The 15,364-nt window shown below is 45.1% G+C and overlaps 1 protein-coding gene across 2 annotated transcripts in view; it reads right to left on the minus strand.

Moving 5' to 3' along the window:
* DNM1 (dynamin 1) overlaps window positions 1-439 on the minus strand; it is a 215,020-nt gene extending 214,581 nt beyond the window's left edge. For both annotated transcript variants that reach the window (XM_054998606.1, XM_054998607.1), the window contains exon 1: window positions 29-439. In XM_054998606.1, the coding sequence (XP_054854581.1) occupies window positions 29-189 (161 nt within the window). In that variant the 5' untranslated portion in view covers window positions 190-439. The remainder of the gene's footprint in view (window positions 1-28) is intronic.
* Between the last annotated feature and the right edge of the window lie 14,925 nt (window positions 440-15,364).

Consider the following 15,364-nt stretch of genomic DNA (forward strand, 5'->3'; position numbering starts at 1 on the left):
TGGACTGGTTGTTGCACATCCATCTTACCTTCCTACGAAATTTTCCAAGACCGAGCTCTTTCCGGCGCTCTGACCCCCAACCACGGCGATCTGGGGCAGGTCCAGGTCGGCATTCTGACCGATGGCAGAGAAGGCGTCCTGGAGCCGGTTGACTAAAGGGATGAGATCCTCCATCCCTCGGTTCCCCATGGCTGCAGCGGCTCTGCCTGGGCTTTCAGCTCCCGGGCTTGCAACGCGATCGCCTTCCTCTTCCCTCCCTCGGCTGGAGCGCTTTCAAAGGGTGGCTGGCTGGGCTCTGCCCCGCCAGGTCCTCATCGGGAGGGGGCGTCCTGACCACCTTCGTGTCCAGGGGCTGCGGGTTCTCCCTCCCACCCAGCTAAGCCGGATCCCTGGCTGGTTCTCTGCAGCAGCGCTGCCCACCTCGGCTGCCAGCTGGAGCTCCGTTAGCCACCTGGCTGCTCGCGGGATTGAGCGCGCCCTTACCCGCACCCGCCACGAGGGGGCAGGCCAGAGCCATCCGGAGAGCTTCATGGGAGTTGTAGTACTTTTTCCCCCCATTCAAGTTCAATTGTTGATTGTAAGCAGAAATTGGCTCCCCAAAAACAGAGGGATTCGTTTTAAATGGGGAGGGGCTGCATTTAGCTGGGGGCTCCAAGTGCCACCTGTGATTGCTTTAGAACAGAGTCTTCTCTGTTGCCAGCTCCCGGTTGGAAAATTCCTAGAGGGTTTGGGAATGCAGCCTGGAGAAAAATGGCAAGGTTTGACTTCAACAGGGCATAATGCCATAGACTTGCACTCTCTTAAGCTGCCACTTTCTCCAGGGGAATTGATCTCTATGGCCTGGAGATCAGCTGTAATTTGGGGAGATCTGTTGGCCTCACCTGGAGGTTGCAAGCCGGTCTGTAGCCCTGAGGGAGAGCTCTACTGTTCGTGTCAAACTGCAAGTGACGCTGTTTTGTGAATGGAATTCAAGAAATGTAATTTTCTTTATCCATGCTCTACTGTATTGTTGATTGAACGTCCCAGCTGTTGATCCTTCTGACTTACTGTTTCATCTGCCTTGACTCTTGATGAGAAAAGTGGACTATAAACAAGGTAAATAAAATGAATAAAAATACAAATATTTTCTCCTAAAAATGAGTAGAGAGAGGCCCAATCTTTAGGAAGCGGTGGGGATAACTCCCTGGCCAGTACTGCATCCCTGATTTAAAATGTCTCCTACTGCAGCTCAGGGCTGCTTTAAGTGTGTGCTATGTGCCATCAAGTCGCCTCCAACCTATGGCGACTCTATGAATGAGAGGCCTCCAAAATGTCCTGTCATTAAGAGAGACAGATCCTGCAAACTGAATAATGTATCTTCTTTTATTGAGCCACCTCGTTTTAGGTCTTCCTATTTTCCTCCTGCCTTCCCCTTTTCCTGGCATTATTGACTTTTCCAGAGAATCTGGTCTTCTCGTGATGTGACCAAAGTACGGCAGCCTCAGTTTTGTCATTTTAGCTTCTAGGGAGAATACAGACTTGATTTGATCTAGTACCCACTTATCTGTCTTTTGGGGCCGTCCATGGTATCTGCAAAACTCTCCTCCAGCACCACATTTCAAATGAATCAATTTTCTTCCTGTCAGCTTTCTTTACCGTCAAACTTTCACATCCATCCATAGTAATGGGGAACACCATAGTTTAGATTATCTTTATCTTGGTTCCCAGAGAGACATATTTATCTTTAAGGATCTTCTCTAGCTCCCTCACAGCTGCTCTTCCACGTCTCAATCTTCTTCTGATTTCTTCATTGCAGTCTCCCTTTTAATTGATGAGTGAGCCAAGGAATAGAAAGTCTTGAACAATTTCAATTTCCTCATTGTCGACTTTAAAATTGTGTAATTCCTCAGCAGTCATTACTTTTGTCTTCTTGATGTTCAGATGTAATCCTGCTCTGGCGTTTTCTCCTTTAACCTTCATCAGTAGTCGTTTCAAGTCTTCACTATTTTCTGTTAGTAATGTGGTGTCATCTGCATATCTCAAATTGTTAATGTTCCTTCCACTGATTTTCACTCTACCTTCTAATCCAGCTTTCTTTATAATATAATCTGCATAGAGGTTGAACAGGTAGGGAGATAATATGCATCCTTGTCTAATACCTTTGCCAATTGGAAACCATTCTGTTTCCCCATATTCTGTCCTGACAATAGCCTCTTGTCCAGAGTACAGGTTGTGCATCAAAACAATCAGATGGGCATAACAACAAAGTTTATTAGACAGAGGCCATCACATTCTCAAAATCAATTCAAAATTACATGATTGCACATCAGTGAGACACATGCCATTTTAAAATAAATATTTAAAAGGTACATAGTTCAACAAATTACCACCTTTAGAAATTTACTTAATAAACCAATCTTTAAATAAAATAAAATAAAATTGATCAGTTCTAAAAGCATAATTATTTGGCAACAATATAACCTAAAATATCCAGGCAATCATTAAAATTGTAGCTTACTATAATTTACATAATATAAATACCTAAAATTCAAATTACCTTATATTATCAAATTATAACAATACTTATCTAGGATTCTGCACACTAAGCCGGGATTTCCTCCTATTAATGACCATCCAGCCATATTTTGCCACTTGGATTATCAGATGTTGTGGCACCCCCATTTCTTTTAACACTCTCCATAGCTTTTCATGATTCACACAGTCAACAGCTTTGCTGTAATTTATAAAACACAGACTAATTTTCTTCTGAAATTTCCTGGTATGTTCCATTAGCCATCGTAAATTTGCAGTGTGATCTCTAGTGCCTCTTCCTTTTCTGAATCCAGCTTGAAATCTGGCATTTCTCGTTCCATATATGGCAAAAATCTTTGCTGTAGAATTTTGAGCATTACTTTGCTTGCATGGGAAAGAACGCGATAGTCCAATAGTTGCTGCACTCTTTGGCATCCCCTTATTTGGAATTGGAATGTAGACTGAGCATTTGTCAGGCTATGGATGACAGGCTATGGTAGACAGGTCTCTGGACCACTGCAGCAAGAAATCCAACTCTTGGTTAAATGGTTTTATTCAGAAGTCCAGTCATTTCCATATATATGTCCATAGAATTACTCAGTAGCAACAAAGCCTCTCAGCAGTACACGTTCCTTGATAGGAATAGCAACTTGAAGAAAATATAAACTCTAAATACCCACTCATTCCTCCCCTCCCATCTATACCACAGATTAGTGTGGAAAATGGTCTGGGAATACATGAAAGTAAACTATAACATTTCAGACAGTACAAGGTCACTTCTGTGAGCTTCAAAGAAAGAACAGATAAGACAACTGTGTTCTCAGGCTGCAGGAGAAACGAAAGCTATGGTTAGAGCATTTGCAAAATGAAATCAAGGCACAGCATTAGCAATGGTTCGACACAGAACAATGGAATGGATGTAGGGGTACAGACATGACAGCGTTTCCAGTCTGTGGGCCACTGTTTAGTTTTCCGTATTTGTTGACAGATTCTTGTTAAGATTTTGATGGACTCTGTTTCTGTAGCTTGAGATAGCTCTATTGATATTCCATCTACTCCAGGTGCTTTGTTTCTCCCAATTGCTTTGAGTGCAGCTTTTACTTCACTTTCTAAGATTTCTGGTTCTTCATCAAAAGATTCTTCAAAGGGATATGTCATCCTTCCATCTTGCCTGTATAGTTTTTCAGTGTATTGTTTCCATCTTTCCTTTATTTTGTCCTGTTCAGATACTGTATTTCCATGTTGATCTTTCAGCATCCCAAGCTGTGGCCCCAGGAACAAGTATATGTCCTGCTGGGGAAACTTTCCCATCAGTACATGTACATTTCCTAAATGGGACACAGCAGCTCAGCTCAGTTTAAGAAAAGGGAAAGGCACAAGCCAGTTCTCACCGCGGTCCTCCTGATACCAAATGGGCCTCTACACCCCTGGGAATTCAGTTCCTAGCACAGAACTCCAGGGTCACATCAGATTCAAATTCATGGCAGCTATCTGTCCGCCATGTGGACTTTGATTGGCCTGAGGGCGAGTGTGATATAGAGCAAGAGTCCAGTAGCACCTATAAGACTAACAAAATTAGTGGTAGGGTGTGAGCTTTCGTGAGCCACAGCTCACTTCTTCAGATACCAAGTGTGGTATAGTGGTTCATGCTGGATTAGGGGAGCCCTGAGTTGAAATCCTGACTCAAGTGACCATAGGTTAGTTATTCTCTCAGCCTTGCCTATCTCATAGGATTGTTGTGAGGATCAAATGAAGGGGGGAAGAACCGTATATGGCTCCTTGGAGTAAGGATGGAGTAAAAATGTGATATATTGGGCGTTGTTTAATTTGTTATGGAATCTTTGTCAGGTAATGCACATAAAAGGAGTTCTGTTGTATTAAACTCGGGACTAGTGCCCTTTTTAATTTTTTAGTCATTTATTTTTATTTATAGCCTGAGACTCGAAATGGATTACTCAGGGCCAAGCTACACATGACAAATGACACTTGAATGGCAAGTGGATTGAGTGGAGGGCAAGTGAACAGGGAGAAATACACTTGCTGTTCAAGTGTCATTCATCATGTGTAGCTTGCCCCACAGAAATTTGGAAACAAACATAAATTCAATACAGACCTTCTGGCAATCCTATTACAAGCAGCTAGGCAGAACCTAGAATTTGTTTGAGCCCACAGATAAAGACTATCAGAATGAAGAGTGGTTATAGTATTTTCTGCACAATGCTTTAGAACAAGCCACGGTCATGTGATCAGAAGTCAAGCCCACAAATTCCATTCCTTAATCCCATAAAATGCCTACCATTATGAAAGTCAGGCAAAGTTACAGCTAATCTGGCCCTGTACCCGTGGCTGGGTATACCTTGTACTACAACAACAAAAACTTGCCAATATTCTGTGCCAAAACGCTAACATCTGCAACCTGTCCACATTATGCAAAGGACGCAAATTTGTATATGTTGGTTTATTTTGCATAATCCATTCTGCTTTAGTAATTGATGGAGGGACCAAGTACTACCGTGTTGTCGGAGCTCTGTCCCTGATCTTTGTAAAGCAAGCCACCACTACCCTTTAAATTTTTTTTCAACAGTGCTTGCTCATAAATTTGCAAGCTTATCTATGCCTCCTGAATGACTAGAAACTTGCTTTTAAACAAATGTAAATAAGAAAACTGAGATTCTGTACCCAATACCTGCTGCCTGAGCTCATGCAGTCAACTCACAAAATATATCTGTGCCTTTATGATATTTACATCAAATTCTGAAATAACTACAACCTGGCCCTTTTAATATTTGAATACTTTTATTAGATATCTTTTTACCCTCTGATGAGCATGGATTGTTCTCTACTACCATTCCAGCACATGCATTACATTGATTGCTCTTGCTTGCACCTTTCCACATATTTATAACAAGAGTTCTCCAGGGAAAAAAACCCTTTGTAAATTAGGCTTCTTTTTCACTTACCTCCCTCCTGCTTTACATCTGAAGCAGAATTTGTTCGCTTTGAGCAAATCGTTGCCTGATGCACCCAATGCCAAATGGGATCATTTTGTTCTTTGCAAGACTGAAAATTAAATCAACAGCTCCTGCGTCTCTGTTAGAAAACAGGCCTCAAATGAGCCCTGGAAGTACATTATGTCATCCGCTGGCATGTTTGCATTTAAGAAAAATTAAATCTGATGAATGGCACTAGAAGAAGAGGGACAAGATTTTCTACTTAGTAATTACTTGTGAGAAAGGGATTTCTATTTTTAAAGATGACTATCTTGCACTTTGCTGTTCCTTTAAGCTAATGGCACGGCCAATACCTTCAGCTGAATTAAAATCTTTGGTCTGAGGTGCAGCAAAGCTTTGTCAAAGAATAAATCTTACTCATGTGGATAGGGGTCCCAGGTACCCACTGATGGTGTGCAATCTCCTGGGGCTTTGACTCCTTGCCCGCTGATTCGCCAGCAATCAGCGGGCACTGGCAAGCCCCAGGAGGTTGCCCATCATGGGCAGGCACCACAGGAACATGAGCAGTATGCGCGCTCCCAGGAAGCACAATGTCATCACTTCGGGGAGTGGCGTTGTTGTGCCCGCTGGCCGCTGCACAAATGCTCCTGTGCTTCACTTGGGGTCGAATTGGCCCTGCAGAAAGTGTGAGAGCTCTCCTGGCGCAATGACATCACCCCCCAAAATGATGTCATTGCGCTTCCGCCAAGAGTGCACACACACAGCCGGCACCTGCTGGGAGGGTAGAGGGACCCGGCAACCCTACATGTGGCAGCTATTCTTTGAGGACATAACCAGTTCCCCAACACTGTAAATATATTCTGTACAGTCACTACAGATGGTGCCTAGGGTTGTTGTCAACCTCCAGGTGGAGCCTAAGATTTCCCAGAACAGACTATAGCGATCACTTCCCCTGAAGAAAATGGCTGCTTCGGAGGGTGGACTCTATGATATTGTACTTTGCTGAGGTTCTTTCCCAAACCCTATTCCTGCCCAGGCTCTACCCTCAAATCTCCAGGAATCTCCCAACCTCAAATTGGTAACAGAGATCTACATGCAGAATTGGGTCTGCCAAGGAGGAACTGGTCCGAGAACTGTATTGCCACATGGGGTTATACTGGGAGACAGGGCCGGATCTATGGTTGCCGGCGCCCAGGGCAACCGAAGACTGGCCACTCGCGCGCACGCACAGTGCACGCACACTCCCGGCACTGCATGATGATGTCACTTCCAGGACGTCATCACACAGGGCGGCACGTGCTGCCCCGTGGCAAGCCGGCTGTCCTGGCACGCTGTGGAGCTGACGGCAGCAGCACGAGTGGCTGGGAGGCCGCCCGCACCATTCACCTGCCCCGCAGGACGGGGCGGCCGGCTTGCCGCACACCCCCTGTCCTGCAGGGCAGGCAAATGGCGCAGGTGGCCACCCAGCCACCCACGCTGCCTTTTGCCTGCCCTGCAGGACAGGGGGCGTGCAGCAAGCGTGCCCCCTGTCCTGCCGCCCGCGTGCTCCCGGGGCTGGCAGCTGTGCCCGGCGCCCCCTCTTTGGTGGCGCTGGGGGCAAACTACCCTCCCTGCCCCCACCCCCATCGATCCGGCCCTGCTGGGAGAGGCAGTTCTTCAGATATGTAAGCCCCTGATCTTACAGAACTTTAAGAACCAACATCCTAATCTGAGCCCATCAACAAACAGGTAATCAATGGAACTGCTTAAGCATAGGTGAAATGTGATCATAACAACAGGCTCCTCATAACAATGGGTCTTTTGTACTAATTGGAGCCTCTAAATTTCTTTAAGGGCAGCCCTATGTGGAGCACATTACAGCAGTCCAACTGCTAGGTTGCAAAAGCATAGATCAACGTGGCCAGGTTGATTGAGTCCAATGGGGTGGGCAGAAGGTGACAAACCATATAATGTTACTGATAAAAGGCTTTTTTGGCCACGATGTTATCCAGTTTCTCAAACTACAGAGGTGGGTCCATAGGTACTCCTTGGCTCTTCACCTGATCTACAAGAGTCATCTTCTCCCCACCCAAGAGAGGCCAGAACATCTCCCTTCCAGATCAACATCAGCTCCATCTTGTCTGGATTCAGCTTTCAGCTTGTTTGGTTTTAGCCACTTGATCACCAGAACCAGGCACCGGTTTAGAACTGATGCTGAAGCATCTGGCGACTTAGATAGCAATTCCTAAATGCACCAAAAAAGAAGAGCATTTCCACACGTCCCAGCATAGTGCTAAACTAACGCAATGAAGGTGACTTCCTGGCACGATTTTGACATCACCGTGCCACGATCCCGTTTTCGTGGCATGATGACATCAGAAATCGCACCAGAAAGACACCTTCATTGTGCGAGTTTAGCGCTACACTGGGCCGCGTGGAAACGGCCAAGGATTTGGAAGAAACCTGCATCACTATCTTTCCCCAGAGATTCAAGGCTGCTAACAAAACGCCAATATGGCGAACAAATAAAACAACAATGGACCATCAACATCATTGATGGTCAGTGGACCATCAATATCATTTTAGATACAGCCAATCTACACAATCACATCACTTCCAGAAGTGACATCACTGCACTTGGGGGCAGGAGTACACATGCCTGTTTGCCTGAGCTGCCTGCCAATGGCAGGTGATCACCCCCCCCAGACCTCCAGGAATTTCCCAACTTGAAGCTGGCAACCCTACAGCACAAGGATCTTCATTGTATGACCAAAGGTAAGCTGCGACAGCCATTTTGTGTCTGGCTCCACCTAGTACAGCAGCCATTTTGAAGCAGCAGTTTTGTGGCTGCTTTTGTGGTGGGAAATGTAGGCAGCTTGGCGGAATGTTGGACAAGTGACAGTTGAAAAGTCCATTGGACAGTAGTCGTAGATCCATACTGCAAGACCAGGATGCCTACATTTCCCATCAAAACTTGAGGGAAACTGACAAGTGTCCAATTAGTGTCAGGCGTCACTTGTAGTTTGGCCCTCACGAGGTGGTTTGCCATTGCCTACCCTTCCATTGGAAGTCTCATATCTAGTTACTAACCAAGGCCAACCCTGCTTAGCTTCTGAGATCTGACAAGATCAGGCTCACTTGGGCTATCCAGGTCAGGGCACAAACCAAGCTACCAGGGTATAAATAAAAACTGTTTGGCTTGAAAGGGTAAATGGTGGCATTAAGAAACAAGCTAATAGACAGAGAAATGTAAGCCCTTGTGCTTCTCATGGCAGTAAGGCTGGGTGTGAGACATGTAAAACAAAAATGAATTAAAAATAAACCCTGCACCCCCTTCCCAGTTGCTACAGGCTCCAGAGAGTTGGTATTTCAAGCAGCCCCAACCCATACTGCCCCTTCCCTTATGGTTTCTTTTTGCCGCAAAATTGTATGTCAGTGAACCCAGTCATGGATGCCCAGCATTCATGTAAGGAGTTTCCTTCATTCTCTGCCCAGTGGAACAATCCAGAGATTTCTTCCCCTCACTTCTGTGGTCTCAGGGCAACCAGCAGTTGGAGCAAAGTTATATCTGGCTAGAAAGGAGAGCACGTTATCTGACTGATATCACAGTCTATAAGCTTAGGGTAGCATTTATGTCATTACATTTCCAGTCTATGCCAACTGAGATGCTATTCAGGCGATTCTAACCCCCCCCCCCCCAATCGATCAGCAGATATGTATCTGTGGAACCTCAATTGAGGACTTACCACACTATGTTTTAAACTGTCCCTTATACCAGGAACCAAGGGGAAAATTTCTCACAAATATTTTATGTAGTCTCCATCTTCTGTCTGACTTTGATAAATTAAATGTTATTCTTTCAGATACAGACCCTTTTATTTCGAATAGGATGGCCCTCTGTGCCCTGGCTGCTAGGAAAATAAGGGCAAATGTGGTAGCCAGGAGAGCAAACACCTGACATAGATTAGAAACCATTCGGTTTTAATGTTTAATGTTTACATTTTAGGCAAAATGCATTTTATAGTAATATTATTTATATCCAGGGCTCATTTCGAGGGGGAACGCGCCGGAACACAGTTCCGGCAGTTCCCCAAAGAGGTCACATGTCAGATGGCCCCGCCCACCTGACTCTCGGCCATTTTGGGCCCGTTTCAGCCTGGATTGGGGCCGAAATGGCCTGGATCGGGCCTCTGATGGGTGGTGGATCACTCTCCCGCTCAGCAGCAGCCCAATCCTGACCATTTTGGGCCCCTTTTCAGCCATTTTCAGCCCCCTTTTGCCATTTTGGGCCCAATTTCGGCCCTGAATGGCCAGGATTGGGTCCAAAACAACCAGGATAGGTTATGTCAGGTGGTGTGGCATATGGTAATATGTTATGCTAATGAGTTCCTCCAGCTCTTTTTCTACAAAATGATCCCTGTTTACATCAATGTAACCATACCTGTATTTTTGTATTTTTTGTTCTGTTTTTAATGAATGATTTTAGATTGTGAAGGCCTATGGCCACATACAATAAATTCGCATCACATCACTGGCTAGAAAGGGAGCTGCAAGCTCCTTATGGCAGTTTATTCTTTGTCCCAATGTTCGTGTCAGCCTGGTCTTTCTCTTACCGTGGTGGTGTTCTTGAGAGGAAAGGGGCACATCCTCTCTGTGACATTCAGGGCTTTTTTTCAGCACGAACGTGGGGGAACGGAGTTCCGGAACCTCTTGAAAATGGTCACATGGCTGGTGGCCCCGCCCCCTGATCTGCAGACAGAGGGGAGTTGAGATTGCTTGGCGGCATGGAGGGCAATCTCAACTCCCCTCTGTCTGGAGATCAGGGGGCGGGGCCACCAGCCATGTGACTATTTTCTCTGAGGGCAACCCACTGAGTTCCACCACCTCTTTTCCCAGAAAAAAAAGCCCTGATGACATTTATTGCTCTGGTTGGTGACAGAGATCTGTCTGTACTTCTGCTAATCAAGGATGTGCTTCGGGCATCTGATACAGAGGTTTCTAGTCCACAAAAGTTTATGCTCCAGTTATGGTTAGATTTTTTTTTTTAAAGTCCCACAAGCCTACCTTTTGCTTTTCCCACACCACGATTCAGCAAGTTGCAGAGATGTGGCCTGTTGTGGTTTGCAGCTACTTTTCGAAGGGAGGGTGAAAATACATGTCGATCTGACAGCTGCCTCCTCCTATTGCTGTCTCCACACAGCTTTTCTACCTGTTCCTTTGCTCACATATTGTCTGGCAAGAGGCTTGTGCACGAATCTGAGCCCATCTGCTGATGCCAACAAGAGCTGCAGGTGACGAGCAAGTCTCTAAATAAAGCTTCTTGGTTTTATTCAATCCTGTACAAGATCGTACGTTGCAAAGGTAAGCTGCTGAGTCTTGAGGGGTAAAAATGGATCAAGCCTTGTGACTCTTCAGCATCTCCTTGGCTGAAGGAGAATATATGTAGCACTTTGTACGTGGCACCCTCCCTTTCTAAACGGCACCCACCTTTCTCCTCAATGGGGACCCGAAGGGGCTTACATACTCTTCCCCTCCATTTTATCCTCACAACAACCCTGTGAGATAGTTTAGGCTGAGAGCGTGTGATTGGCCCAAGGTCATCCAGTGACCTTCCATGGCAGAGCACGGAACTGAACTTAGGTTACCCAGATCTAGTCCAACACTTTAACCATTACACCACACCGGCTCAGTAGATGATGCATTGTCTTCTGAGAGAGGAAATACAAAGGACATTTTTGTGCGTGCTTTGTGGGTGTTCTCCTTCCCATGTCCTCCGAGTTCCGCACCTGCAAGGAGTCATGGGAAGCAGAAATGGTTTTGGTCTGTCTTTTCCCCATTCTCTCCCCCCTCCCCCATGCAAATTCCATGATTTTTTTTTAAGCTGCTGTCCAGTCGCTGCTGGCACATGTTCTGTCCATGAAGAATCAAAAACTCCCATTCAGTTTCTCCCCACCCTTCCTTTCACCGGGAGCTGAATGGTCTGTCTGCCGGTAACCACTCCCACCCCCCTTAGCTCTCTGAGCTCCTTTTCTGCCATTTTTATCAGTAAAGCAAAGTAAGGGTCATAAGGCTGCTTCTCCATTCGCTTCTTCCTGGGTATCCACACATTCTTGCTTTTTTGTCCAAAGCCAGAAATGAGTCCTAACATTGCTGCTTATTCTCTGCTGGCTTTAAGAGCCAGGAAAGGGTTAAATGACTGTTTTCCTCTCCCTCCCTCCTGGATGTTTTACGCTTCTCCTAATGCCAAAGAAAGAGAAAACCAAGCATTTTGCACAGCCCTTTGGAAACAAAGCAGCAGGGAAGCTGCCAGGAGGGAATGAAGCAGCAGCATTTTAATCCTTTTCTAGCTTGGCTTTTTAAAAAAATGAAAGTGGAACAATCACAAAAAGCATGTCGTCGTCCCCCCCCAAGATAGCCACCAATTGCCTCTCCAGTGGGCATGGGACAGCCATATCAGCAAATACAGGGAGTGGGGATGGGTTCCATTATTGCAACGTTACCACGCATGTGGGGGGGGGGGATGACGTCAGCTCCAGCCCCCACAAAATGCAGCTCCAAACAGACACATCTCAACTTGTCAGTAGACATCAAATCGCCTTGAGGTTGTGCAGTGCAGAATGATGGGACCCCAAGCCATTTCAGCACCAATCAGCATGAATGCTCAGCATCGCTGGATTAAAGTGTGCTGTGCAGAATGGGCCACGGACAGGGGGGGGAATGGGGAAAAGATGGACAAAAACTGTTTCTGCTTCCCATGACTCCCTTTTAGGTGCAGAACTTGGGAGACTATGTGAAGGAGAATTCATTCTGAAATGCTGTAAAGTGACCATGCAGAAAACACCAGAGAAGGACTGGCTCAAGTTCATTCAATAAACTGAGCAGGGCTTCAAACAGAGATCTCCCCAGCACGAGCCAAACATTCTAACCTTACACTAAACTGTCTCTTGACATCACAGTGTCTTTGACATCTTGCAGCCTGCTCCTTTTGCATGTTTACTTGGAAGTAAATCTCACTGAATTAAGTGGAATGTCCCAGTTAAGTGTGTGTAGGATTGCAGTCTGTATTCCAAAATAGTGCCAGCAGCTTTCCATTGTGTGTGTTTGTGTGTGTGTTGTACTCCATGACTAATACAGAGAAGAGATCACTGGGCAGATTATTTAGCTGTGTATTTTGGCTTTGACCTTTGGTAAATGATGTCGGCAGCTTAGCCAATGAATTCAGAGTCCACCATGCCTTGTTTCAACTCTGATTTATAATCTGTTTTCACAGTCCATTATTGCATGTTCTAAGCACTTTAAAGTCACTCACCTTTAAAAACAACTTGCTTATTTCAGTGTGAGTTTACCATCGATCCCATCACTGTTATTAGATCAGAGGTCCTAAAAGGGTAAAGGGGAGACCCGTCTTCACTATAAAGATTTTTATTCCTTCTTTCAGCAGAATCAAAACAATCAAACAGCAACAATGAATCCATAAAATGCAACAAAACCATAAAACATAGTGAACAATTCAGTCACCAGAAAAGACTGTAAAAGAGAGATTTAAGGATGATTTCAATAGGAACACAAGTCTGTGTGGTAGGAAGCAGACCTTCAGATATCCTGGTCAATCTGTGCTGGTTTTACTCTGTTTATTCACAAAGTAAGACCACCATTGACAGAATAAAATCAGGCCAGGGAAAATGCCTGAAATAGAGTGATAAGTGGGCAGGGCCAAAGGGTATGATCTGAGACTCCCAACGATGTGTACATTTGCTAGTGTAAAGACCATGTGACCAGGGCCAAATCCACACTTCCTTTTTGTTTCCACACCTTTTTCGCAAACGTGGCGCTGTTCAAGCAGATACTCATACGCTTTCCCATTCTACGTGTTCTCCACCATCACTGCGCCACAATTGCACCTCCTTTCCATACCACGTGATAATGGCGGAAATCTGTTTTTGCCCAGCCCTTTTTAAAAAAAAAATTGGCTTTCATAGCACATTTGCAGAATAAAGAAAGGTCGGTATACCGGAAAACCTACTTTGTGAGCAACAGGGTTTCCGGAGAATGTTTTAATGTGATAAATTATTTTCAAATGTGCCCGCCATAACAACCAGCCAATTGTTAGAAAGTGGTCTGTGATGAGCAAAAAAATGGGCCAATCAAAGTTGAGGGGGAGGGGACCTTGCCATTTCTTAAAAGTCGGAATATCAGTATAGTGCAAAATTAACTTTTTTTTTTTTAAAAAAAAAGGGAAGTGGCGTGCGCTGTCAATGCTGACGACGGAGGAGGGAAGCGCCCACAATAACGCTTTACTCAGTGGTGTGTGGAGAACAGATTGCGCCACGAAGACGTACTGGGAGGGTGAATGTGATGATGCACAGCACGGTAGCGGAATGAACCCAACTGCCATGACTGCACAAGATAAGCGGATGGTGAGTGTGTGTGGATTTGGCCCAGGGCAAGCCTTACGGCTACTAGCTTCAGGAATGGAAAGGCTGCCAACTCTGGGTTGGGAATTTTCTCGACATTTGGGGTGGAACCTGTGAAGGATGGGGTTTGTGGAGGAGAGGAGAGGAACTCCAGTAGAGTATAATGCCATAGAGTCCATTCTCCAAAGAAGCCATTTTCTCCAGAGGAAATAATCTCTGGAGTTTGAAGATTAACCATAATATCCAGGCTGAACCTGGAGACTTGAGATCATAGCTAGCCTTCATTAGAAAACTCTTGTTTCAAGTGTTATGAAAAGTCTGTCAGTTATCCTGTTTTGCATGTACAAGACAGCGCTTGATGCCGATATTGCCTTGAGTGATCATGCATGTGCAAACACAATTGTATCGATGTAGTTAAAGTTCTAGAGCCTTGGGAAAGTATTGCCCTAAAAAAAAGAACAAATCCTCAATTTTCTGGAACATATTCCTGGTAAATGTTACTATTTTTGCCTCCTTAACTCAGGAGTCTGGTGTGAACTTTTTTTTTTTTTTTTACTGTTAAAATTGTCAACAGAAATAGTTCTTAGTTTAAACAGATTCAACAGATTTATCACAATATGTTACCTCAACACTTTTTAAAATTAATTCATGTTGGGATGGCTCCTGTTCCTATCCTACCACTGAGCAAAGTTGGATGCCTTCCTCCAACTTAAGCAGCTCTTCCGTTGGAGGTAGACCAGCTTAAATTGGAGCAAGGGTCCTTGGAAGATGGTTGGTTTCACCTATGGTTTATATTGACAGAGTAATTAATCTCCAGTAAGTGAGATATGGGAGTGTGAAGAAGTCAAAATGAATAGGGCTTGTTAAATATTTATAGCTAGATTGTTCTTTAGATGCATAGAAGGTGTCTGTTTTTGTGTGTTATGGATGTAGCGGTTGGAATATCAGCCCAGGACTGGGGAGACTTGGGTTCAAATCCTCACTCAGTCATGAAGCTCAGAGGGTGGCCTTGGGCCTTGTAATGTTTTTTGCATAAATAAATGTGTGTGGATTAATGTGGGGATTTTGACTATCGGATACTGTGGGTTTAAATACAGACATGTGAGGAAAGAAGTAGGGGGCTGGATGGGTGAATAGAGTGTGCCGTGATTGGGTGGTAGCTGTACCCTTGAAACTGCAGTTTTAGGCTGAATCCACACTTCCTTTTTGTTTCCATGCCTTTTTTGCAACCACAGTGCTGTTCAAGCAGATACTCACACACTTTCCCATTCCGCATGTTCCCCGCCATCACCGCACCACAATTGCGCCTCCTTTCCATACCATGGGATAATGGTGGAAATCTGTTTTTGCCCAGCCCCCTCCTTTTTTTTAAAGGGCTTTCATAGCGCATTTGCACAATAAAGAAAGGTCGGTATACCGCAAAACCTACTTTAGTGAGCAGCGGTTTGCACGGGAAAAGGCTAGGAACATACTGGCTGTGCTGCAAAGCATGCCAACCGCAATCTGAGC

Source organism: Eublepharis macularius, chromosome 14, assembly GCF_028583425.1.
Source record: "Eublepharis macularius isolate TG4126 chromosome 14, MPM_Emac_v1.0, whole genome shotgun sequence".
Lineage (NCBI taxonomy): Eukaryota > Metazoa > Chordata > Lepidosauria > Squamata > Eublepharidae > Eublepharis > Eublepharis macularius.